The 25,610-nt window shown below is 40.4% G+C and overlaps 1 protein-coding gene and 1 long non-coding RNA gene across 4 annotated transcripts in view; one reads left to right on the top strand and one right to left on the bottom strand.

Moving 5' to 3' along the window:
- The window catches only part of LOC140733106 (uncharacterized), a 539,087-nt gene that overhangs the window by 87,713 nt on the left and 425,764 nt on the right, over nt 1-25,610 (bottom strand). The window lies entirely within an intron of this gene.
- Nucleotides 1-25,610, top strand: part of LOC140733753 (uncharacterized) — a 48,027-nt gene that overhangs the window by 12,901 nt on the left and 9,516 nt on the right. Inside the window, exon 4 of the mRNA XM_073057492.1 lies at nt 496-608. Within this exon, the coding sequence (XP_072913593.1) occupies nt 496-608 (113 nt within the window). The remainder of the gene's footprint in view (nt 1-495; nt 609-25,610) is intronic.

Genomic DNA, 25,610 nt, shown 5'->3' on the forward strand with positions numbered 1-25,610 from the left:
GTCAAATTCTGCTCCCATATCTCATGATATTCACAGGCAACCAAGGAGAAGAGGCTTTACTGGCTCTCAAAACATTACTCTGGTTTTGCAATTGCAAGGCCCTGTAGGGATTAGGGCATTTTTGATTAGGGTCGGTATTAGCTTACTTGTACAAATTCTTGCAAGGTAATGCACTCAAGATTAGGATTGGATTTTTGTGTGGGTGAGCTGTTAGTTGTTTTAAGGTGATTCCAGTCCAATATCTTGGTAGTGCTTATTTAATGGAAATAAAAATACTTTAGAAGATGTATTATATCAAACTTTGATTTCTGAAATGTTAGTATGGCTACTTGTACAATTGAGGTGATGTTAGAAAGCTTAACACTGCTTTTACTGGATCAAGTAATACTTTAATTCAAAGCTTTCTCTCAAGAATTTGATTGTTCTTTATTCAGATGCTGATCTGTGCACTTAGGCTGATGAAATTTTAAATGACTGTTCTCTTTGGTGTTGCAGGGCAGATGGAAATCCATGAAATATCCCAGCCTGTGGGAATGGACGTCGCACCTGAGGTATTGATCGGTCAAGAGTTGAGGAGGATTGCAGACAGTTTTAATCTCTCTTACCAGGTAATTGATCTAATAACCTCCCGACGCTGTTTATAGCTATCTAGTGATAGGTAACCATGTCCCACCTATCATAGCTAAGTACTACTCTTGAGCGAAGCTTCATCGATATCAGCTTACAGATTTTTTGACATAGGGAGTACTCAGTGAACCACATTAATTCCTATTTGGTAAAATTAAGTACAGTTGCATCAGAGTGTTGTATTTTGCCTCTAAATTTCATTCCAGTGCCTTGTAGTTATATCCTTGCAGAGCATTGACATCACTAAGGAGCCTAGTCATTACTGTAGTGTAGAAAATCTGATAGTCACGTTGTTCAAAGTAAGCTTCTGCTAATGACAACAGTGATTGTGACCAGATAATTTATTTTTGGGATGCTCTGTGAGAGCTTAACATTGACCAGGACAATGTGCTCTGAAGGGAATTACTAACAAACCTATCAGCTTGTGACAAGGGAATAACTGATTCTACTTCTCTTGGTAATGTCTAATGCTGTGTGACCGTGGTAAAAGACTATTATCAAGAGTATTTATTATCTTCGGCTGGAGCTCTGATCTAGCCATGACATCAGACCAGCATCCCTTTCAGTGCCTTTACTTTGATTCAACTAACAATAAACATAGACAGTGCTCCCCATAGTGGGATAGATAGGCCATACTGGCTAGTACAATTGAAATGTTATGTCTATATTGTAAGGGGAATATTAAGGCATTTCCTGTACTATTTTAGAATACCATAGGTCATGGCAGTGCACTTTACAACCAGTGAATTAATTTTAAAGTGCAGTCATCTGTGCAACATTGTAAATATAGTGGTCTATGTACAAACAGGAAGGTGATAGCCATCAGATAGTCTGCTTTTGTGCTGATTAAGTATTAACCAGGACAGCAGGGACAATTGCTTTCGCTTTTTGTCATGGGATTTCAGAAACTCCTTGGACTGCCCAAGCTAACAAATACTCCCCGAGCTGGCTGGTCGCCAGACTTGGAGGCGAGTGGTGCTGGCTTTGAATCTGGTCGGCTCCTGGCATGCTTTCCATCCGTGCTGGTTGAGTGTCAAGCTTGCAACTTGGCCTCGTTTTTTAAAAAAAGAGCAGGCAAAAATGGCTAAAGGAGCAGCAAGGTGCCACATGGCACAGAAAGGAGCAACACTGGGGTGTCATTTTAGAGGTGTGTTAAGTTCTATAGAGTAGGACAAAATTGGTTTCAGTAGCACACAGTGGACTTGTTCTGTTCAGGTTTGATGATAACATCATGATTTTGATCACATTCATTCTGCTTATTTATTTTTGGGGATGTGGGCCTTGCTGATCAGAACAGCATTTATTGCCATCCCTAATGAGTGGAGAGTGATTTGTTGAATTACTGCTGTCCTTCCGTGAAGCTACAACAGAGGCATTGTTAGGTGGTGGTGGGGTGGTCCAGCATTTGGACTCAGTAACAGTGAAGGTCCGACATCAAATTTCCGAATCTTAACTCAGAGGACAACCTGCAAGTTTCCCCTTTGTCTGGTGTCTTAAAAACCCTGCTGGTAAATGCTACAAAGCGTGAGTGTGCTGGAACACCAGGGTTCAAGCAGTATCTGTAGGAGGAATAGAATTGTCAATGTTTCACATTGAAACCTGCAACAAGACCTTAATTCCTCCAGATTCCTGCATATTCAGTCTGTTGTGTCTCATTGTTGGTAACTGCCATTAGTAAGGAAGGTGCCATGGAAATAGCCTGTGTGCGTAACTGTGATGTATTTTGTAGTTGGCACACTTTGCAGGCAAAGTGCATTCTGCATATGGTCACTTCTCTAAAATAACATAAGTGATTGGTTACCCGTTGTATCCGATGATGACAGAAGGACCTGTGCGGGAGAGCTTTTAAAGTGGAAAACCTGTTGCATTGGGGCAGTTCCACTCTCTTGACCCTGGGGGTCCAGTTCCAGAGGGATGAGTAGTCATCACAACTGGGGTCTTCCTTGGTTGCAGTGGATGACCATGACTACTTCTATGCCTTGTCATGCCCCTCACTCTCCACAAAGTGTTGCCGTAGCTGTCTTCGCATGCTAGGACAGGCATGTCCCTATTGCACCAGGGTACGAGGTCCACCAGTTACCCTCGCCTGTCAAAGTGATGTACCGGGCTGCTGTCGCATGCAAACATAAATACTGCTTTTTAAAAATGTAATTATCTAAAGGGTAGGTTTTATTTTAAACTTCTTTCATAATAAGGACTTTCTCCTCTACCTTCTCCTCATTTTAGGTTTCATAATATAGCAGGTCAAAAGCTTATCTAATGGCTTTTATGTACAATTGAGATTTGAATGTCCAGCGTATGGAGGCACCACAGATAAGAGTATCCGAAGAGCTGAGTCCTTTATTAACAATCAGCAAACACATAATAATGCTGAGCTAATGCTCACTAATGCTTAATTATATGTTTACCAATAGGTAATACAGGATCCAGATAAATAATTCAACTCTTTGGAACAATTATTTCATTGGAGCTGAGGGTACATCATGCAAGTATGACAGCTCTGTGGCGGTTGCAGGCTAGCGGCAATTGTTCCCTTTTGATTTTGGATTAGTTTTGCCACTACAGGTTGGATGTTGTAATACTCTCTACGGTGGAAATTGTGGGGCTTGAGATAAAGGGCTGTAACATCTAAGGTTATTAAGAGGGAGGTATATATTTGGGTCTGGTAAATCTTTGGTATTCTCTGGATTTTGAGTAATTAAGTACATTCAGGGGGCTGCCACAATATCACAGCGGTTAGGGCGATGTAATTACAGCTTGCGGTATCAAAGTTTCAAGTTCAATTCCGGGTCCTCTTTAAGGAATCTCTGTACATCTTCCCTGTGGATGTGTGGGTTTTTACCCGGGTGCTCTGGTCTCCTACCATTGTTCAAAGACGTACTGGGAAGGTTAATTGATCATTGTAAATTGTCATGTGGTTAGGTTAGGGTTAAATCGGGGTTGTCGGGGGGTTGCTAGGGTGGAGTGGCTCAAAGGGCCAGAAAGGCCTACTCCGTGCTGTATCTGTAATTAAATAAATAAGATTTTCAGATTATAGGGAATATCGAGTTATTGGGATTGAGCAGGAAAAAAGAATGGAATTGGCCATGATTTCATGAAATGGCCCAGCAGACTTGACAAGAGGGGTTGAATGGCCTTCTGCTGTCTTTTTATTTTTTGTCATGGAACTAAATTATTCAGAACAGAAACTGATAGTGTGCACCAGTGAGTTATCTTGAAGTAAGTCATCTTTTCATGATGGATTACTGTAAGTTGCATTTTGTTTAAGTTTAGCCTCATGAACAAAGTAAAGGTTTCTTTTTCCCAGAAGTTAGTTTGTTCCTTTGTCTGAGCAGAGTGGCCGCAGTTGGCTTTAGGAACATAGTTTAGCAGAGTCAGTTAGTATTGGTGTCTTTTTGTCCAAATCTGCCACCCCTTATTGGACAAAATAAATGTTTGAAAATCAGCTTGTATGGTCAAATGAGCTGCAAGTTTTCTGAAATCAGAGTCAAGTAGAACGTAAACAGGCCCTCGGGTCACTGGAGCTGCGCACTCCTATTTGCACGTCCCATTTGTTGTGTTTATATTCAAAAGTTCATTTAATATCAGAGTACGTGTACATCGTACAGCCTGAAATTCATATTCTTCACAGACATCCACCAAACAAGAAACCCCAAAGAATGACTGGTAGAAAATCGATGCTCCAAAGCACCCCTTCCCTTCCCTTCGCACAAGCAGCACCTCCTCCTACCTTACTCCCCCAACCCCCAATATTTGCACTTACCTACACCAGTTTATAGTGGCCAGTTAACTCACAGTTTGGATAGACATCTTCAGGGTGTAGGAGGAAAATGGAGCATCCAGAGGGAGAGCGTGCAAAGTGGAGGTCAGGATGCTTGAGTTATGAGACTGGTGTGCTGGAATTAATGAGGTTGATCTGAAGAACAGGTATTGAGGCACATGATTTTGGAATTGTTTTGTTGAACAAGTGTTAATAAAACTGGATGCAAAGTTGGATCATACTGTCTTTCAATGAAATTTAACATCTAAATAAAAAATTGTAGGTGGCTCTGAACTAAAGACATATATCACATAAAGCAATTATTTTACCCTCTCTGTTTACAAGAATCACTAAACACCATGAATTAATTATTTTATGCAGTTTTGAAATTGGATATTCCCTTATTCGTAAATAGTGTTCTGATTCGGTCATGAATTTCTGTGAACTGATGCGATTTCTCCAAACACAAGTATATGTTGGTTAACCACATGGGTTGTCCAGCTGTTGTCATTTTACAGTTTGCTTGCAATTTGACAGTGGCTCTGCAACTGGGGAGGGGAGCTTTTAAACCATGGAACAGTTTAAACAAGCAGCAAGCCTGTCAGAGTTTGGACACCTGATTGGACAGTTTAGATTTGCATAACCAATTGTACGATTAGATATTTTCACTCTCAGAGGGAAGTTTTGTGGTGTTAGTATAAGAAGTCACAGGGTTTAAGAAATTGTTGAAAATTGTCCATGGAAGGGGATGTGGAGTTGTCTTTGCTGCAGACAAACAGAGCATGAAGGGAAAGCAGAAGTATAAATGTAAGAAGAGGGTGAAAAAATAGATTTAAACAAAACAAGGAACATATTTCTAAAATGTTAACAAAAGCAAGCAAGATGTATTTTAGAGGTTCTATACTTTGTTGTCTTGTCCTACCCACTAAGTTCTTAATTACCTGTCATACAGTATTAGTGATTAATTCTTGAATACTTGTAGCACTAACCTGCCCAAGCTTGGGTCCATGCGGACCATAGACATGACAGTGCCTTTCAGTTATATTTGGTTTAGTGACATATAAAATAGTTTGGCTTCGTTGCCTTAGAACATAATGACTTTGCGATGCAATTTATTTATGTAGTCGGTTTGGTAACATTTGTACCAGGGATTAGCTGGTGAGCTTGCGATCAAGGATTTGTAACAGAGGCTTGTTTAAGTTTCTAGACAAGGAAAATAATCTCAGCTGCACTCTCTTGTATTGTTATAGAGGAGGGAGCAAGTCATTTAATTTTGCTCTTAGCCATGGAACGATGAAGCACAGCCCGATTTAAGTAGTTTCCGGAGGCTGTGGCAAAATTGCACCCAACATCAAAATAACAGAGGCAGTATGTAAGCAAGCAAGTGCACTATTGTACTGCACTTCCAAATCCAAATCTTGGATCTCAAGGATTTCCCTTTGTGTACTTCCAGCTAGAAGGAAAGGCCAACCTCAAATCTCAAAGGGCATTTGGAGAATCAGATAACCCAGCTGTTTGCTCAGAAGGCTCCAATTTTGGAATAGTTTGCCTGCCAAGCCTCTAGATCAGGGAGGGCTGAACTGGAGACAGTCTAAATTTTAAAAAAAGTGCGCTGTGAGTGATTAAGCAAAAACTAATTTTAAAAAGAAATAATGACTGACACAAACATGAGGAAATCTGCAGATGCTGGAAATTCAAACAACACACACAAAATGCTGGTGGAACACAGCAGGCCAGGCAGCATCTAGAAGGAGAAGCACTGTCGACGTTTCGGGCTGAGACCCTTTGTCAGAGTCTCGGCCCGAAACGTCAACAGTGCTTCTCCTTATAGATGCTGCCTGGCCTGCTGTGTCCCACCAGCATTTTGTGAATGACTGACGCAGTTCAGAACCAACCATATCTGGGCACGTATTTGTTAATGCCTTTGTCATTACTCCCGGCTTAAGACGGCACTGGTGAAACACAGGGACGACTTGCTGGCAGCAAACAAAGCTGGTAACTACTTTATTCATTAAACCTTTTGTCGGAAACGATCACTGCAATCAGTAGCCTGTAACTTCTCTTTTGGAGTTGAGCTTTAAAACAGCCTGTATGACCTGGCATTTCTGTGGTGTGAACTGAAGTCTTGAAGGTGCAGGACGGTTGTAGCCTGGCAGGCCTGAGAGCCAAGAGTGAGTCAAATCTGCTGCAGACTTGGAGGTGATTCAAAGCAGCAGAATGGAGGTGAGGCGGGGCTGGGCCTGACAGTGAAGAACACGTCGATGTTTGATTAATTTAAATGCTGGTTTAGCTTTGTTAGGTCAGGTACAGGCTGAATCAGGGCGCAGGCCTGTGAGCATATTGAAGCGGCAGGGCCCGGGTCTGAGAATGAGGAAAGCCCTGCTATTTGGGTGATTTAAGCGCTGGGCCAGATTGGAAAGGATGGGTATGGGCTTAATCAATGTGTCGGGGCCTGGGCCCCAAGTGTGTATTGAAGAAGTAGGGCTGGTTTCCGACAGCAAGTTTGGCCGATTTAAGCAGCAAGCCAGATTGCAAAGATCAGGTGTTGGAGTTGGAGGTGAAAAACAGGCCTGTGTCAGCTTGCTCATCTGCGAGGTTTACTTGACTGTGCGCTGAACTGAGGATGTGGCCTGCAACTAACAGGTTCCTGGCCCGGCTGCAGTAATGACTGGCTTCATGGCTGTGAACTCACTCTCATGAACTTCAGTTCTGAATGTTATTTGCTTACTTCTATTTGCACAATTAGTGCTTTTTCCCCCTGCACTTTGGATGTTTGATGGTCCTCTTTTAATGGGTTTTATTGGGCTTCTTTGCTTTGTGGCTGTCTGTAAGGAAACAGATCTCAAGGTTGTGTATAGAATACAAATTTTGATGTACTTTGAACTTAAAACTGCTCTGAAAGTTGGAATAGTGGCGAATCATTACACTAATAATGACATTGATGGCCCAGTTTAGGGAATGTCCCAAATTTTAAGTCTTGTCTTAGATTACCAGTAACACCTACTTCCTAAAGTTGAATCGCCTCAAACTGTTCTTGCCTTGATTTAAAGAGGAATTAACACCATTTTTCAAAACAGGTTTAAAGAAACTTAATCAAAGCAAATTGAATATAGATATTTTAAACTGTACATGGCAGAAGAGCATCACAATTTTGAATTGAACAACAGTCAGCAATCTGGCAATTCCTGTCATGCTCATTGCTCACCTTGTTAACAAGCGCTCCTGTCAGTTTTTCAAACTGTTCTTTTTGTTATATGTATTGTACAAACCCCCACAAGATGCTGGATTAAGAGCATTTCAGTCAGTGTTACAGTTAACTTCAGCCTTCTGGAGAACCTTTGAAAAAGGCGTATGGTATATTAGTAATGGCATTGTCTTCTGTGTGTAACCTGTATCTGAGTTTAGTGTTACTTGCATTACAGTTAACTTCTCATGCTACCTTCTCCTGTATGAGTGGTGATTTGTGCTTAAAAGGACCATTGTTATAACTTGGAATTGCCAGTGATCAGATTTTCAAGAGCCATAATGACGGTTTCTTCCGAAGTATAGAGCTGTGCTTTTGTCTTTTTACCCAATAACGCTTTTTTGTGAAGTTTAGCCAACCTGTGGGATGCAAGCAGCATGGTAATGATGAAGTTTTGTGATGGGAATGTCCTTGGTAAAATTTTATTACCACATCATATTCAAGGTAGACTAATACCTTGTTAATTTGCTATAGTTCAACATTTTTTAACATTTTAAAATGTTGATGTATGTATTTTGTCATAAGGTATGACAATTGAGAATGGCAAACCTAAGATTTGGAGGGAGGGTGTGGGGGAGAGAATCTTTTTCTTTCAAAAATAATATTTTTACCAAAGGTGTCTTCCTTTGAAATGATACTAGGTGGTAGTTTCAAGCCAGTGATGAAATCTGATGGGGGGGAAGCATGGGATTGGATGGAGGCATTTGGTGTTCATCTTGCAAAATGGCAGAGGAGAGCAAGATGCGCCGATGGCGATTGGGACTACAGTGAGGCAGGGGTTCGTTGTGAGGGGCTTGTGGGCTATTTATTTGTGATTGGATTTCCCTAAAGGAACCTGGGAAAATGCTCTGTGATCTCTGCATGAGTGGCTTGTATGCACAGAGATGCTGGAAGCAATATTGCAAACTTCATGATTGATTCACGGTACTGCTGTAATAACTGGTATTGTGAAGCTCACAGAAATGATTAACTATACAACAGAATTTCTGGCTGTTGACCTATAGGTAAGAACAACCACTAAAATTGCTCAAAGTTCGTTTCCAGAGTCTTAAGAGTGTCTGTGGAGCTCTCGTTTGGTATTTGTTTGATGTAGCTGAGGCAATAGTGAGGCGAGGCAAAGGAGGGGAGGGGAGGATGAGACCTGCATATAGGAGAATTGGAAAAGATCGAAGCCAGTGAACACATAGTTAAAAATTATTAGCAATGTAGGGTTATAAGGTATTTGAAAAGTTAGTGTACTGTGCCATCACAGAGATTCATGGCTGTCTGCTGATTTTGGAAATTCTTTATATGATGAGTTCAACCCTAGAGGATCGCAAGTTTAATAGTAAATTGTTGCTCAATGTCCACAAGCCCCCTGATGATGCAGTGGAAGATGTAGAGAAGAGATTAAACTTTCCCAGAAGGAGAGATGACTGTTGTACAAACTGTACTTAAAAAAACTTACCAGGGACAGGTCTTGGGTTGGTTAGGGTGAAACAGTTGACTTATTGGGTTAAGACAGAAGGAAGTGCACTGAAGAAAGGAAATATGCTTTTCCAAAAAAAAGGTATTTTTTTCCCCCTTTTACAAGCTCGTCAGGTTTGGTGTATCATGTCAACATGTATTTCATTAAGTTAGTCACTGTCTTATTGTGAACCCTATGGTAAGCTGTATATTTAAATAGAATAATACTTATGTTGTGACTTGAAATGTGGTGAATAGTCTGGAAAAACTAATATGGTTTATAGATGCTTTCATGCATTGTAAAAAGCTGTACCTAAAAGTGGACAAATAGATTTTGCAAAAGTGGTGTAGGATGCTATGATGTAGAATTTGCCGTGTTTAATTCTCAAGTCCCCAATTCCATATTATACTTGTTATATGCTGCAAGAAATGTATGTATTTGTTTTTCTTTGTTGACTTTCCCTGTTCTTTGACCAGACTTCTGTCCATCAAAGTTTCACTGTACTTGTCATTACTTGTCTTGCCGGTGAACAGCAGTTGGCATTTGACTTGGTGGGGCATCAGAATTGAGCCCAACACAAAATACAGAGAGGTAGCAGAACCTTAGCCAGTTTCCTTCTCTTCAGAGTTGTTAAGGCCTATAAACGTGCCTGTAAACCTGCACGTATTGCAGGTTAGCTAAGTCGGTATATGGATGGTGGGGTGGAGATGTAAGGCACTCCTTTGCTCCACTAGCCCGTAGCACCTTTGAGCAAGGTGTAGCACCTGCTTAAGATCACATGAAGCCATGAGAGCAAGTGGTGGATGGTCATATGAGCAGCCGGTGCATGTCACGTCCTGATTATGCAACCACTGTCACCAGGCAGGCAATCTCTGAAGAGTATTGATAATGGCTGGGGTCACCCCTATTGTAAAGGCTCTGCCCAGAAGAAGGCAATGGCATACTGCTTCTGTCGAAAATTTGCCAAGAACAATTACGGTTATGGAAAGAAAAAAGAATGGGAACTTCAGCATGAGGGAGGTCTGTGTTCCCGCACAGATTGGGGCAGATAGAAGACCAGGATCGCCTATGTCATACGACCTGGCACAGCACATGATGATGATGACATCGGTACAGTCAATACCACAAGCTATAAACTAATACCAGGTAGAGTAAACATTCAGATCACTGGTTTTCCTTTTCTATAAAGTAGGAATTCATCTGGGGTAATTGAATCCAGTGCAGTTCCAGAGCCTCCGTTTTCATTCCTGTTACTGAGCAAGAAGAAATTGACTCAATTGTGTCAGCGTAATTTTCAGTCACATTGCCAGTAATCTCAGTTATACAAATCTAGTCCCTCATTCTTGCCAGGTGTAATTGTAATCAGTATGTGTTTGAAATGAGATAAGGCAATGTTCAGAATTAGATAACACCAGAGAACAGCGAATCATTTTGAAAGAGAATCCTAGAACAGAACATTGATAATGGAAGACTATTGGAAATCATGATATCATGGTTTATAATATTGCTTTCTTTTGCAGTGTTAATATGAGGGGAGAAACGTTATTCTGGTTTCATAGGTGTTTACAATTGGAACCATTCTAAAACCAATCCTACTTCCCCAAACGTCTTTTCTCTTAAAATGGTAGAGGTATCTGCCAACATCAGTTCACACTGCAAAGTATTGTATCTTGTCTCATGGTCATAATATTCCACATTGCTGACTAAACTACTTTCCCTATTTACCCTGTTAAGAAGCTTGATTGAATCTGCCCATCAGAATCTGGTTTAACACCAGATGTTGTGAAATTTGTTAGCTTTGCAGTAGCTGTACAGTGCAGTACATGATAAATGTACAAAAATAAAACTATTACAGTAAGATATATAATGTGTGTTAAATAGTTAAGTTTAAATAAGAAGTGCAGAAACAGAAATAAATTATAAAAAATGAGGTTAAAAAGTAGTGTTCATGGGTTCAGTGTCCATTTAGAAATTGGATGGTATAACTGCATACTCCTGTTTCTAGCAAATCTCCACTTTGGCCTCTCCATGGCATCAATGGAAGGCATCTAAGTAAGTGTCCTATGATCCAAAAATGCACCCATGTTCCTAACAATTCATTATATCACTTCAAAGCAATTAGCAGTTGACTCTGTACATCCACATTTTTCTGTTGTTAATTTCCTCCTGTGTTTTTCCTACTAAAATGTATTATATTGCTCAAATTTATACTGAATTGCCTGATCATTCAGAGCTCTCTCCTGTTTGCAAATCACTTACTTTTACATTAGTGGTGTATTTATAGGAAAACCTAATTCAGAATTAGATTCATGTCTATTATCACTGACATATGTCATGAAATTTGTGGTTTTGTAGCAGCAGTACAGTGCAAAACTTCAAAATAAAAACTAAACATTAAATAACTGCGAAAGAGGATTGCTGAGGTGGAGGAGGAGAAAATTTGATGTATACAGACAACTCGTAAAATGGACTACGATTCAGGCAGGAGAGCCAGGAACTGCAAGAGTGTAAAGGGGGAGAAGTGAGTGTAGTTGTTATTACTACAACTGGTTGAGAAGCTGGAAGATCTGAAGGTAGATAAGTCACTTGAACCAGATGGACTAAACATGAAAGGGGTCACTGAAGAAATTATGGAGCCATGAGCAATGATCTTTCAAGAATCACTAGATTCTGGAATAGTTCTGGAGGACTGGAAAATTGCAAATATCACACCACTCTTAAGAAGGGAGGGAGGCAGAAGAAAGAAAATTACAGGCCACTGACTTCAGAGGTTGAGAAGATGTTGAAGTTCATTATTATGGATGAGAATTCGGGGTGCTGGCAGCTACACGATAAAAAATGCCAAAGTCAGCATTGTTTCCTTATGGAGAAATCTTGCCTGACAAATCTGTTGGAATTCTTTGAGGAAATAGCAAAAGCAGGATTGACAAAGGAGAGTCAGTGGATGGTGTTTACTTGGATTTTCATAAGTCCTTTAATGAGGTGCTGCACCTGAGGCTGCTTACCATGGCGACAGCCCATGGTATCTACAGGAAAGATACCCGCATGGATAGAAGATTGGCTGACTGGGAGGAAGCAATGTTGGAATAAAGGAGGCCGATTCTGGTTGGCTGCTCAGGTGGTGTTCCACAGGCATTGGTGTTGGGACTACTTATTTTCACGTCATATGTCAACAATTTGGATTATGGAGTTAATGGCTTTGTGGCTAAGTGTGCAGATACGATACAGAGATGTATAGAGGGGCAGGTACTGTTGAAGCAGGGAGTCTGCAGAGGGACTTGGACAGATTGGGAGGATGGGCAAAGAAGTGGCAGATGGAATACAGTGTCGGGAACAGTATGGTCACGAACTTTGGTAGAAAGAATAAAAGTCGTAGGCTGTTTTCTAAACAGGGAGAAAATCTAAAAATCGGATGCAAAAGCCTCGGGAGTCCTTGTGCTTTACAGAAGTAAAGGTTAATTTGCAGGTTCAGTCGATGGTAAGGAAGGCCAATGCAACGTTAGCATTTGTTTCCAGTGGACGAGAATATAAGAGCAAGAGTGTAATGCTGAGGCTTTATAAGGTATTGGTCAGATTACACTAAGAGCACTGTGAGCAGTTTTGGGTCCCTTATCTAAGAAAAGAGGTGTTTGCACTGAAAAAGTTCCAGAGGAGGTTCACAAGAATAATTCCAGGAATGAAAGGGTTAACGTATGAGTGAGGCACCCCTTCGACTAGGTTTGGATCTCTCCTAAGTGGACATACTTCATTTGGAGCAGGTATGAAAGCAGACTCCTGGGATCTCTCACGAGCTGGGAATGATACTGAGCTGTTCAGATGAAAGAGCCAAGATTGCCCATTTTGGCTGCTTTCCAACAACCTAACTGAAGGTCAGCATTCTTGTCTCTATCTGCTGTTCAAATCCAAGCCAAAGTGTCCCAGTTCCTTGGGTTCAGCTCCTGACAGAAAGATGAATTACGTGCATTTTCTTTACTCTTAGGTGACGGTGGGTAAATAATGGGATTTTTATATTATGATCCCTTACACATCCCTTCCTCACCAGGCCTCCTCTTGTAGTCTAGGAAACAAAAATCAGTGAAAATACTGGCCACACTTGGGTGTTTCGGCAGCCTTTTGTGGCGGGAGAATGAGCTGCTGAACATTTCCCGTCACTTCAGCTTTCCAGCATCTGTAATATTTTGCTTTGTAATTTTAAGTTTGGCAGGATGTTTTTGTTTTATAGTACTTGAATGTTAGTTCCTTCTTTGATATTTGAAGCCTGCTGCATAAGGAAGCTTCAGAGGGCGCTTGTGTTTTCTAAACAGTGTTTTAAATTTTTTTTTGATGTGGTCTTTACTATTTTTCTTCTTTGCACAACCACACACACACATGTGCATACGCATGCATATGCACGACATAACACGGACACACAGACTACCCACCACTATCTCCCTTAGTCATCATGACAGGATGACTAATATTTGTTGATGTTCCTTGTATTACAATTCCTCTTTTTGTTTTGTGTAGTTAGCATTTAATATTAGTCATGATGTTTTACAGTGAGGTATCAGAGGATCTATATCCCATGAAACCTATTATTAAATCTGCAATAGCAAGTAAGACTTCTTCAAATGGGGAAACAGCTGGCCCTGGTGAAAGGAATCATAAAGTTGATGGTTGGCACAAAACCCAAGCAGTTTACTTGTGGTCTTTTATTGAAGGGAACTAGCTGTCCTATTCAGACTAGTTCATGTGATGTGTTTCAAGATGATATAACAGTTTAATGAAGTAGATCAGGACAAGATAACTGTACTTGGGAGACAAGAACAAATGACCACAAATATAAGGCAGTCTCAAGTATATCCAACAGGGAATTCATAAAGAACTTTCTTAACCAAGTGGATGCTGTAAATGGCAAGCTCCTTGACTACAAGTGGCAAATGTGGATAGGATTATTATTGCACAAAGTCAAAGAAACCAGGCTCTTTGGTCCAATATGTCCATCCCAGCCATCAAGTACCTTTCCATGTTAATCCCATTTACCAGCTCTTCATCTGTAGCCTCACAGTGCCTTGGCAATTCACATACTCGTCAAGGTGCTTCCAAAATATAAGAGTACTTCAAGAGATGAATCAATAGAAATGTAAAGCAGAGCATGCCAGCCATTTCAGTCTAATTTGATCCTTTTATAATTCTGCATCATGGCTCTTGTTACGATGCATGAAGGAGAAAGGAATAGTATCTGTTAAAAGTTAGGAAGCACTGCAGATGCTGGGAACTAAAAAGAAAAGCAGAAAATGCTGCAGACACTGAGAAGGTCCGAACATATATAAGGAAAGAGAAATGATGTTTCAAACTAGGATTTTTTTTTGTCAGAAGTGGGAAAGGGAGAAGCAAGTTGATCTTTTGACGTAGGTCTTGACTATTTCAGAATCTTAACTTGTTTCTCTGCGTTTTAGGCTGACTAGCCTGATTCTGCATAATTATGAAAGCTAAGTAATACTGTTCACATGCAGTGTAATACCACGCGTGTCACCAATCTCTTCATCTCAAAGATTTTGTTTTTTTTCCTTCTTGTTTATAATGTAATATTTTTCACTGAATAACAATGGCCCTGGGATTTATGTTAAGTTGCCTTAAACAATGTAAGCACAGTGCTAGTGAAGGGCTACTTCCAGGAAGTTGTAATTTGTTTAAAACATAGAGAGCTTTAGAGGTTATAAGAGCTTCAAACTGCATTCTTAAATGAATGATAACAGAAGCACTGGGGGAGTTTTCATTTGAACTTTCTCATTCTTTGCCATTCTTCATTGTCTTCCTAAATTGTGGCGATCAATGGAAATCACCTCCATACTGTATGCCTGTTTTTCTTTCACTGCCAAGTTTGCATTATGGTGGTGCGTACCATTGCTGATAACTGCATCTCATGCTTGATGACATTTAATTATTTCCCCCTGTGCCCAAGTGATTTCTTTTTGGCTTTTGTACTTTTCAGGTTTTCTACCTGCATGGATTTGTAAAAATAAAATTCAGAACAGCTTTGCTTAATGTTGCAATACATTTGTTGGGAGTTTGAGTGATTGTTGTTATGTGGGAGAGAGAGGATGGGGGTGCATTTAGTCCAAATAAAAACCACAGACACTAAAGATTTTTTGCTTTAAAACAGTAATTTTATATGTTATAACTCATGTTATGTTACAAATTTATTTAAGATGGTCTAATGATGTGGTGGAATGTGATTATAAATAAAGACACATAAGGTAGTTGGCCAGAAATGTAAATGGTTGATAGGTTTAACCCTAATAAAGAGTAACTTGTGCGTGCGTGTGTGTGTGTGTTACGTTTGGAAAAGCACCTTGTCTCCAGTGACAGGATGTATCTTCTCTGGTCATGAGCCAAAACATTCCCAATAATGAAATAAAACCCAAGGAAGTCTGCTTTTTTTTTGTAACGAAAATTAAATGGAAGTTTTTCTTTTGATTCTCAACAAAAGTCTGTAACTGCTACCCTGTGTGCCTGCTGGGTTAGTCTGCATATTCAGAGAATTGCTCAGGTTTAATAACCACTTTGATTTAATGGGATCCACCCTGACTCAGATATTGTAACCAGTACCTTGTACTGTTATTCTGCAAGTGAGTCACTTGGATTCCCCATTTCTGGCCTCGGGCATTATCTTTACTGAGACAAGATATTCACATCCGTGCTGTGTAAGGTTTGAATTATTGGTACCTTCATAGCTTGAGGCTATATCAATGTGCTGTTTGCCTAATTTAAGTTTAATTTTGTCTTGAGGTGAACACTTCCACAACTCTGAAACACAAGAAGCTGCTATAGTTCGATTACAATAAGCATTTTCTTGTAAATTTTGCTTGTGGTTTACTACTGAATCTGCAGCTGAAGAGGAAACCTTTAGAGCCACCCAGTGTCTTATAGGGCTGTACATTCCTAGGAAAATAATTTAGCTGACTGCTGTTGATTAGATACGGAGGCAGGAAAATTAACCAGCATTCATAATTCTACATACTGTGTTCTGGGTCCTCGTGGAAATATACCTCTGTACAGGTGTCAAGTTTTGAATATGGATGTTCATCTCTCCTCACCTTCCTTGTCCAAGTAAACTGCCAGAAATCTTCCAAGCCAACACCAATCACTTGGATAGTAAAGTATTGCTGGTTTATATTTGAAGCTGTGAGCGGAAAATTTATTTTTTTATATATATATTTTTGTTTTGAATGAAATGGGGGGGTGCGAGATAACTCAAAAAAAATTCTTCAAGCTCAATTCATCCCCATTTATTGATGAATACAACAAATAACTTATTTACAAGTTGTAAATATTTATTGACAATGTTCCAATACTATTGATCATTTTGCATAATAGTAAAGGTATGTGCATATGCTAGTAGAACTAAATCATCGACAAAGGCAATATATTTGCCAATCATTGGTTCTGTTTGTTTTGAATATTAACAACCTGTGTATTTGTACAGAAAATGCACAAAACTATCATTAAATCAGGAAGTTGCACTTGTGTTTTTTATATAACATTGTAATGCTTCTGAAATATTTTGGTAATTTCCATAACTTGGCAAAATATTTGACAGCTGGAACAGGTGTAATCCAGTCTCAGACTGTGAGACATATCCGTGAATATAAATAGATAAGCTGGCTGAGACCCAAAAGTCTGACACAACCACACTGCCACCCCCCCCCCCCCCCCCCCCCGTTCTGGAATGGAGAATATGACTCATCTGTGCAGACGTTTAGTCCTCATAAATAAACGTGAGGAATGGTAGACAATGGTGAACACGTTAATTATTTGTTACTGGAGCAAACAGTTTATTCAGGCATCTTCCCCTTCTTTCTGTCCTGAAGAAAGGTTTCAGCTTGAAATGTTGTCTGTTTATTCATTTCTGTAGACGCTGCCTGACCTGCTGAGTTCCTCCAGCATTTTCTTTGTGTTGCTCTGGATTTCCAGGACCTGCAGAATCTCATGTTTGATCTGTCCTTTGCCTCTTCCTGTTTCTCAGTATGTACCAAATAGTTATATTTCTCAGATACTCTGCTGCCTTTCCTTCCAATAGAAGTAAGCCAACTTTGTCCTGTGGCATTGAAACTACTTGATTATCTTGAGAGCAATCGGATTTAAACAATGCCTTCCATTCTTTGTGTACCTCAGAATCGGGTTTGTTATCACTGGCATACATCATGTAGTTTGTTAACTTTGTGGTAGGAGTACAATGCAATGCATGATATATATATATATATATATAGGGAAAATGATTTACAGTGGCGCACCTCAGGGGTGTGTGCTTAGCCCGCTGCTCTACTTTCTATATACTTCAGGCAGGCTAAGACGAAGGAACACATACTAATCCTCATAGAGGGATCAGAAGTGGAGAAAGTGAGCAGCTTCAAGTTCCTGGGTGTCAAGAACTCTTGAGGATCTAACCTGGTCCCAACATATCGATGTAGTTATAAAGAAGGCAAGACAGCGGCTATACTTTATTAGGAGTTTGAAGAGATTTGGCATGTCAACAAATACACTCAAAAACTTCTATAGTTGTACCGTGGAGAGCATTCTGACAGGCTGCATCACTGTCTGGTATGTGGGGGGGCTACTGCACAGGACCGAAAGAAGTTGCAGAAGGTTGTAAATCTAGTCATCTCCATCTTGGGCACTAGCCTACAAAGCACCCAGGACAGCTTCAGGGAGCGGTGTCTCAGAAAGGCAGCGTCCATTATTAAGGACCTCCAGCACCCAGGGCATGCCCTTTTCTCACTGTTACTATCAGGTGGGAGGTACAGAAGCCTGAAGGCACACACTCAGCAATTCAGGAACAGCTTCTTCCCCTCTGCCATCCGATTCCTAAATGGACATTGAATCTTTGGACACTACCTCACTTTTTAAAAAATATACATTATTTCTGTTTTTGCATGTATTTTTAAAAAATCTATTCAATATATATACCGTAATTGATTTATTTGATTATTTAGTATTTTTTATTTTATTATTATTATTTTTCTCTTCTATATTATGTATTGCATTGAACTGCTGCTGCTAAGTTAACAAATTTCACATCACATGCCGGTGATAATAAACCTGATTCTGATTCAGTAAGTGTGTGTGTTTAAGATATGTAGAGCAAAACAGAATTAAAAAAAAAATGTAGTGAGGTAATGTTCAAAGGTTCGATGTCCATTTAGAAATGGGATGGCAGAGGGGAAGAAGCTGCCCCTGAATTGCTGAGTGTGTACCTTCAGGCTTCTGTACGTCCTTCCGAATGGTAACAATGAGAAGAGGGCATGTCCTGAGTGGTGGGGATTCTTAATGATGGAAGCCACTTTTCCGAGGCACCGCTCCTTGAAGATGTCTTGGATACATCGATGCTGGTACCCATGATGGAGCTGACTAATTTTATAACTCTCTGCAGATAACTCCCTGTAATAACCTATTAGTAAACCTTTGACTTGCTTGGTTTCAGATTTCTAATGGAATCTTGTATGTTGAGTGCTCTGGATATGAAGAGAATAATTGGAGTGGTTCCTTACTTACAGAGTTTAGGCTTAACTTTATCTCTGACCATGTGTGTTTCTCTTGAAGTCTGTCACCAAATCAGGGGAAGGTGAATAAGTCTGTAATCAGAATATTTTTTTCAAGACAGAATATAGTGCGCAGAAGGCAGAATTGTCAGTACCTTTAATTTAAAATTGATATGCTGAGAAGAAAAATTGTTGAAAAGATTTTTATTTTCTTTGAGGTAATATTTCCTCTTTCACTGTAAAATAGTAGAATCGCCTGGACTGATTTGTAATTGATGATGTACTGTTAGAAAAACCACAAGACTCAGGCTCTTGAGGTGTAGCAGATTAATAGTTTTGTTTCTGGTCTACAATTCCAGAGGGATGAATTAAGTGATGTGGAAACGTGAGATCAAATCCAGCAGCAACTGGGAATTTTAAATATTCAATTAAGTCCAGAGTAAAAGATTGTATTACAGAAGATGACTATAAAACTAATGGGCTATTAATGAAAATTTGACTCTCTGATGATCTGTAAAGAAGGATGTCTACATTGCTTGTCTTATCTGTCCAAAATATGACTTTCGATTGATATGAAATAGTATAGTATATTTAAGGGCAATCAAAATGGGCAGTAGTACTGGCCTTGCCAATGACACCCACATACGCTGTGTGAATAAAAACAAAATTGTTGATGTTACTCACTGATTGTTACTTCAGAAGTAATTGTTTCTTTGCAATGAGATTGGAGGTGGTGGTGGGTTTGGTCAGTGACCCACAAAAGGCTTGTGGACCTGTTTCATGTGCCATGAGACCGAATAATAAAACTGTTGTTGAAAATGGAGAGTTCAGGGTCATGAATAAACAGACTTCCTTAGTCCTTGTTCCCAGGACAGATAAAGGACTTTAACAATGGATTTGTTTTGTTGCTGTCACTTTACCGTCTGTCCTTTGTTGGAAACAGACAAGAATGAAACATCTGAGAGCCTGAAACTTTTAGTTGAAAACTTTTTGTGGTGAATGAGATATTTTACTCATTTCCTGCACGTCCCATTCAAATTCAGGCTGTGAGTTTATGTCTGTAAGTTGCAAGTTAGACCTGCCAGCAATATTTTCTGGCTCTCTGGCAAGGAAGTGATGGGCTGAATGGCTTCCTTCAGTGCTATAAAATTCTAAGGTTTGGTGTTTGATTTAAGACTGTGCTTTACACTGTGTCCCTGAACAAACTACTTCACTCTATAATTTTTATCAGTTAATAGGAGGAATGGTACTGTTGACTTGCATCCTGTGGCATTTGCATTGCCAACTGCATCAGCAGAGTAAATTTACCAGGTTCATTTAGGAATGCACTACAATTGTAAGAAGATTCTTCTTGACCGCCAACTTTGATGTTGCTGCAGCAAGTACCAAACCTTGCCTCTTGCTTTGCCCCATACCTGTTCCAATCCCAATATACATTTACTATGCTTCTTGTTCTGCCGAAGTCCCGCTCTTTGTTGAAGCACCAGTCCAGAGCTTTGGTGGTATTCTCCCTCCTTCACACTTCCTGCTTCCTCATTGAGGTGGATGATTGATTTTAGTCATGCCACTCGGGACAGCTTGCAGCCTCTGACAGATTCAAGATTGTTCAATGCCCTTTCCAGTACATAAGTGTAAAGGAGAATGAAATAATTGTCAATCTGGATTTGGTGCAGCACCACAAAAATTCACAAAAGATACTGGACACAGTAATATAAAAAACACAATAAATAAATATAGATACATAAGATTGCTTTCATACATAGATAGTATGTCCATATAGTGAGAATAGACTCTACATGAGGTGACTGATGGGAAATAATAGTGGTGGAGTTAGTGAATGTTGCTGCTTGAGGAAAGTAACTGTTTTTGAGGCAGGGATGTTACATAGCCTCCTTCCTGATGGGAGTGGGACCAACAGTCCATGAGCAGGGTGAGTGGGATCCTTCATGATGTTACTGGCCCTTTTCCGGCACCTTTCTGTGTGCATGACCTTGATGGCGGGTAGGCTGGTGCCAGTGAAGCGTTGGGCAGTTTTGACTCCCCGTTGTGGAGCCCTCCTTTCTGCCACAGTGCAGTTTCCTTACCAAGCTGTGATGCATTTTGTCAGGATGTTCTCTATGCATAGCTGTAGCATGATGTGCATCGTCCAGCTCTCTCTCTTGACTGTGTAGGATGCCTTCTGTGACCATGGGAGCTTAGGTGTGATGTACATTCCCAAAGAGTTTGAAACTGAAACCGCTTGCAGTTTCCACTATGTTGCTGATGTAAACTGGGGATGGAGCTGTTGCGAGTTTTCCTTAAGTCAATAACCATCTCCTTTGTCTTCTTGGCATTGAGGAAGAGGTTAATTGCCTGGCACCAGGTCACGAGCTCTTCCACCTCCCTCTGTAGGCCGTCTCATCATTGTTGGTGATGAGCCCCACTGTTGTCCTGTCATCAGTGCCTTGATGTGATTGCCCAGGTGTTTGGCTGTGCAATCAAGTGTGAGCAGAGATAACGGTCAGGAAAACTTAATCCACTCAATCCGAGATAGATGCAGGAGATGGAATACTAACAAAGAAAAAGTGCAACTGCACAATACGAAGAGAATCCAACAGTTTATTTTCAGTAGTAGTAAAATAGAATTTTACCTTTAGATTTGTTGTTCATGAATTATGAATAGATAAGAATTTAGTTTACAATTTAAACAATACCAATAAAAGCAAAGCTTCTCAATTGAGTGAACAGTGCAATATTTCCCCTGACAAGGTGCAAGTGTAATTTAAAAGCTTGTTTTACACCCCATATCTTTGCTGAGCTGGATTTAATGCCTTCAGTTATTTGCCTCATGAGTTCAAAGCAAATTGTCATGTTGGACATTTTCATTGGTTTTTGTATATATTGAAATGCTAATAACTGCTTTAACACCACAGTATACAGGTATTTTATCAGTATGAGCTACAGTTCAGTTGCTCATCTCTGGAATTGACCATATTGACTAAGGACCTGATTTTGGATGATATGTTAAAATGAAGTCTTGTCGTTTCTCCCAAGTGGATGCAAGATGTGCAAGGCAAGGGTTAAAGAGCACAGGTGCTCCCCGGGTTACAGGACACCTGACTCATGCTCCCCTGTGCATATGAAGGAGTATTTGGGAGACCAGATGAGTGGGGACGGATTTGCCAGCTGCTAAGGCACTGCAGTCATCTTCTGCCGAGTTGGAATGTGAGACTTCTGCGTATCCCCCACCCTGAAAGCCATAGCAACTGTGGGCTGGGTCAAGCAGATTCACTCTGAGTCAGTGAGGCTGGCTGATGGTCACTCTTCCTGCACCTGCTCGCTTGCTGTCCCGGCTCCCGACACAGCTGCTAATGTCATCCTCTCCCACACACTGTTTTTGTTCTCATGATGTATGAGCAGTCTTCAGGAATGCATCCCTGCCATAACCTGAGGACTGCCCGCAGTAGAATTAATCCCAGTGAATTGACCAATATTTTGTTCCTTCGCCAGTATTATGTTAAAAATATATCATTATCAGGTGCTTACTGTTTCCTACCCAACACAGTAAGTGTACTTCAAAAGTACTTAATTGACTGTAATCTGCTGTGAAAGATCTTGAGATTGTGGAATGGGCTACAGGATATGCAGTTCTTCCAGTTTCTTCGTGTTTTTTTTCTGTTTAATGTGGATATGTAACTGGAGCCTTGCAAGAGAATTAGGAAGGCCAGGCAGTTTTTAGAGTTGTAAGTGCAGTAAAGAAAGAAATACATAAAATTGTAAAATGTTTATTATTTCCTATGGTAGGAAATCTGAATGATCTTTAAGTACCCTCATTTATTGCTCTGTTTCACTGCAGTTCAATAAATCTGCTTGGCACTTAAAGCTCAAAAGGCAGTCTGGTGCAGTGTGATATTGCCACCTTTGAAAATGAGAACACAAAATAGAAAACAAATAACCTGTTAACACTCTGACAATTTGTTTAAATTCAGATGGAAAATGGGCCTGTTAGGGGTCTTGGTTTCTATGTCCTTGGCATGCTGACTTTGCAGTAGCTGGTAGAACTGCTGCCTAAGCTCCAGTGACCCAGGTTCAGTCCCGACCCAGGTCCAGTTGCTGTCCGTATGGCGCTTGCCTTGTAATGTGGGTTTCCTCTGGGCGTGCCAAAGATTTGCAGGTTGGTAGGTTAATTGAGCACAGTAAACGGCCCCCTTTAGGGATAGAATCTGGAAGGAGCTGATGGGACTATGGGGTAAATGTGGAATGTGTGAAAAGAGGGCAATCCACAGGACTCAGCGGCTGAAAGGCTTGATTCGTGTTGTGGAACTCCATAAGCCCAGTATGAATGTGCTGAAATAAGTGACAAGATAAAATATCTAACATTGAAGCCAGTTCCCTTTTTAAACACCACAGGATTTGGGATTGTGTTTGGATCATGTTGGGTTTGGATTGCCTGTTGTTCATTTAAGTTTTAATTAAAGTTTAAAAGACTAACTTTATTTGTCACATGTAGATCGAAACATACAATGACTTGCATTGTTTGCGTCAGTGACCAACACAGGCTGAGGAATGTGCTGGGGGAAGCTCACATGCTTCCACTGCTAACATGGGTGCCCTCAACTTACTGACCCGTACATCTTTGAAATGTGGAAGGAAATGAGGGTGCCTGGAGGAGACCCGCACGGTCACGGGGAGAAGGTACAAATTCCTTACGAGCAGTGGTGGGAATTGAACCCCAATCACTGGTGCCGTTAAGTGTAACACTAACTGCTACACTACTGTGCCACCTAATTTTATACCCTGTTATATCCCTAATGTGGAACAAATAAAACTTTATCAATCTCTGGCTACTTTCCAGCTGGGATATTTCTGGCCATGGCACCTCAGGAAGAAGAGGACCCAAAATTTAACAGAATAATGGTGGAATTTGATTAAAAAGTGGAGCGGCTGGTGTTGGTTTCCTCAGTGCAAATGGCTAAGGAGACATTTAAGACATTGTTCAGGTTTGAGAGCTGCTTATGGATTGGATAGAGAGGAATTGAATGGCATTAGAATTCATCATGACAGATTTAAAATGATTGCCAAAAAAAGTTGGGGAGAGCTACCCTTTAACCTACAATTCATTTACCAAAAGGGTGGTTAAGGAGTAATGGCAAAGTAACATTGGATAATTACTTAAGTAAATTTATAGCTTTTTTTTAGTGTCTATTATGCTGCTGGCAATTAGGACTGCAATGAAGGTCCTCCATCTCTGTCTGTCCATACCATCACACACAGATGTAGAAAGATTCCTCATCACTGTTTCTGTTACAATTGTTTTTTGACCAGTCAGGGTTGTTAGCCCTGAGCTGAACCTGGAGGACCGGTGGACCACTCTTAGTCTGGCCTCTACCCTTTGACCTGTTTGGCATGGGTGACCCTACCAAGAGCCAAAGCACAAGGCCCTGACTCCAGCCAACATAGCTCTCCGGGTCATTGAGGCACGCAAGCCTCCAAACCCTACGGCAAGGTTGTGGTCCTCTTGGAGGTTAGAGCTCTGTGGAGATGGTGTAGTTGGTGGCTCAGTTAGGGAACTGGAACAGGCTGAATAGTCGACTTCTCTGCAAGAAACGATAGAGCATATTTAAAGTATACTTTACAGCTGCACCACACTATCAAATCATAGCAATATGTCTGCTGTGGATTTAGTATGAGGGTACTTGGAGAACAATGCCGGACTTTTTAAACATTAATGTATTATTTAAAGAGATAAAAATCTGCCATTGTGGTTGGACTGCACATAACTGCTTCCACAGGAATCACGCACACGGAGTATGTTTCCCCTCTGCTTCTGCAGGGGAAAAGCCCAGTTGTTATCACAATCCCTTTGTGCCAAACAAATCTTGCTCACAGCCAATACCACAGAGCCACAAACACCAGCTGCTGTTGCACTCCATGCTCCCTAGCGAGAGATAGAGAAGCTGTCCGTTCCTTCCCCTCCCACACACTGTGATTGCTGAGTTGGCTTTGCAAGATATAATCACATGAAATGGGCAGGTATCATAAAACATAGACATATATTTTAGAATATCGTTATAGAATGTAATTGGTTAGCGCCAATTCTGAAAACTGCTTTAGGACGATTGGATCTCAAGTCGTTATGGATATCTGAACATCCTCTACATAGCACCATCCAGAGACAGAGAAGCAGTTTCAGCGACAGGTTACTATCGATACAATGCTCCTCAGACAGGATGAAGAGGTCAATACTCCCCAATGCCATTAGGCTTTACAATTCTACCGCCAGGACTTAAGAACTTTTTAAAAGCTATTATTAATGCTTTTTGAGATAGTGATTTAGATGCATATCATATTTTTTACTGAGTTAAGTATTGTATGTAATTAGTTTTGCTACAACAAGTGTATGGGACATTGGAAAAAAAGTTGAATTTCCCCATGGGGATGAATAAAGTATCTATCTATCTATCTATCTAATTACATGAGTTAAGGTTAACAGAGTTGAATAAGATTTTGGCCAGTGATTTAGGATTTTGTAACTCGTCTTTCCCTCACCTGAAGTACAGTTGGCCCCCGTTTTTCAAACGTTCACTTTACGACAGCTCGCTGTTACAAAAGACCTACATTAGTACCTGTTTTTGCTAACCAAAGAGGATTTTCACTTTTACGAAAAAAAGACGCCCGTTTTATACGAGTGTTACCCCAAGAAAGTCTACCATGACCGTGAAGCCTTGTGCGTGTGTACGTGCATAGGCATGTACATGCGTTTGTGTGTACGTGCCTTTTTTTTCTCCACATCCATTTTGGCTCGCTGTCTTCCCGATCTTGACAAGTGAAACTACACCGTACATACAATATTTCTATTTTATTTATCATGTCATTCCTGCTTTTACTATATGTTGGTGTTATTTGGTTTGATTTGGTAGGTTATTTTTTGGGTCTGGGAACGCTCAAGAATTTTTCCCATATAAATTAGTGGTAGCTACTTCTTCGCGTTACAACATTTCGGCTTACAAACGATTTCATAGGAACGCACTA

Source organism: Hemitrygon akajei, chromosome 9, assembly GCF_048418815.1.
Source record: "Hemitrygon akajei chromosome 9, sHemAka1.3, whole genome shotgun sequence".
Lineage (NCBI taxonomy): Eukaryota > Metazoa > Chordata > Chondrichthyes > Myliobatiformes > Dasyatidae > Hemitrygon > Hemitrygon akajei.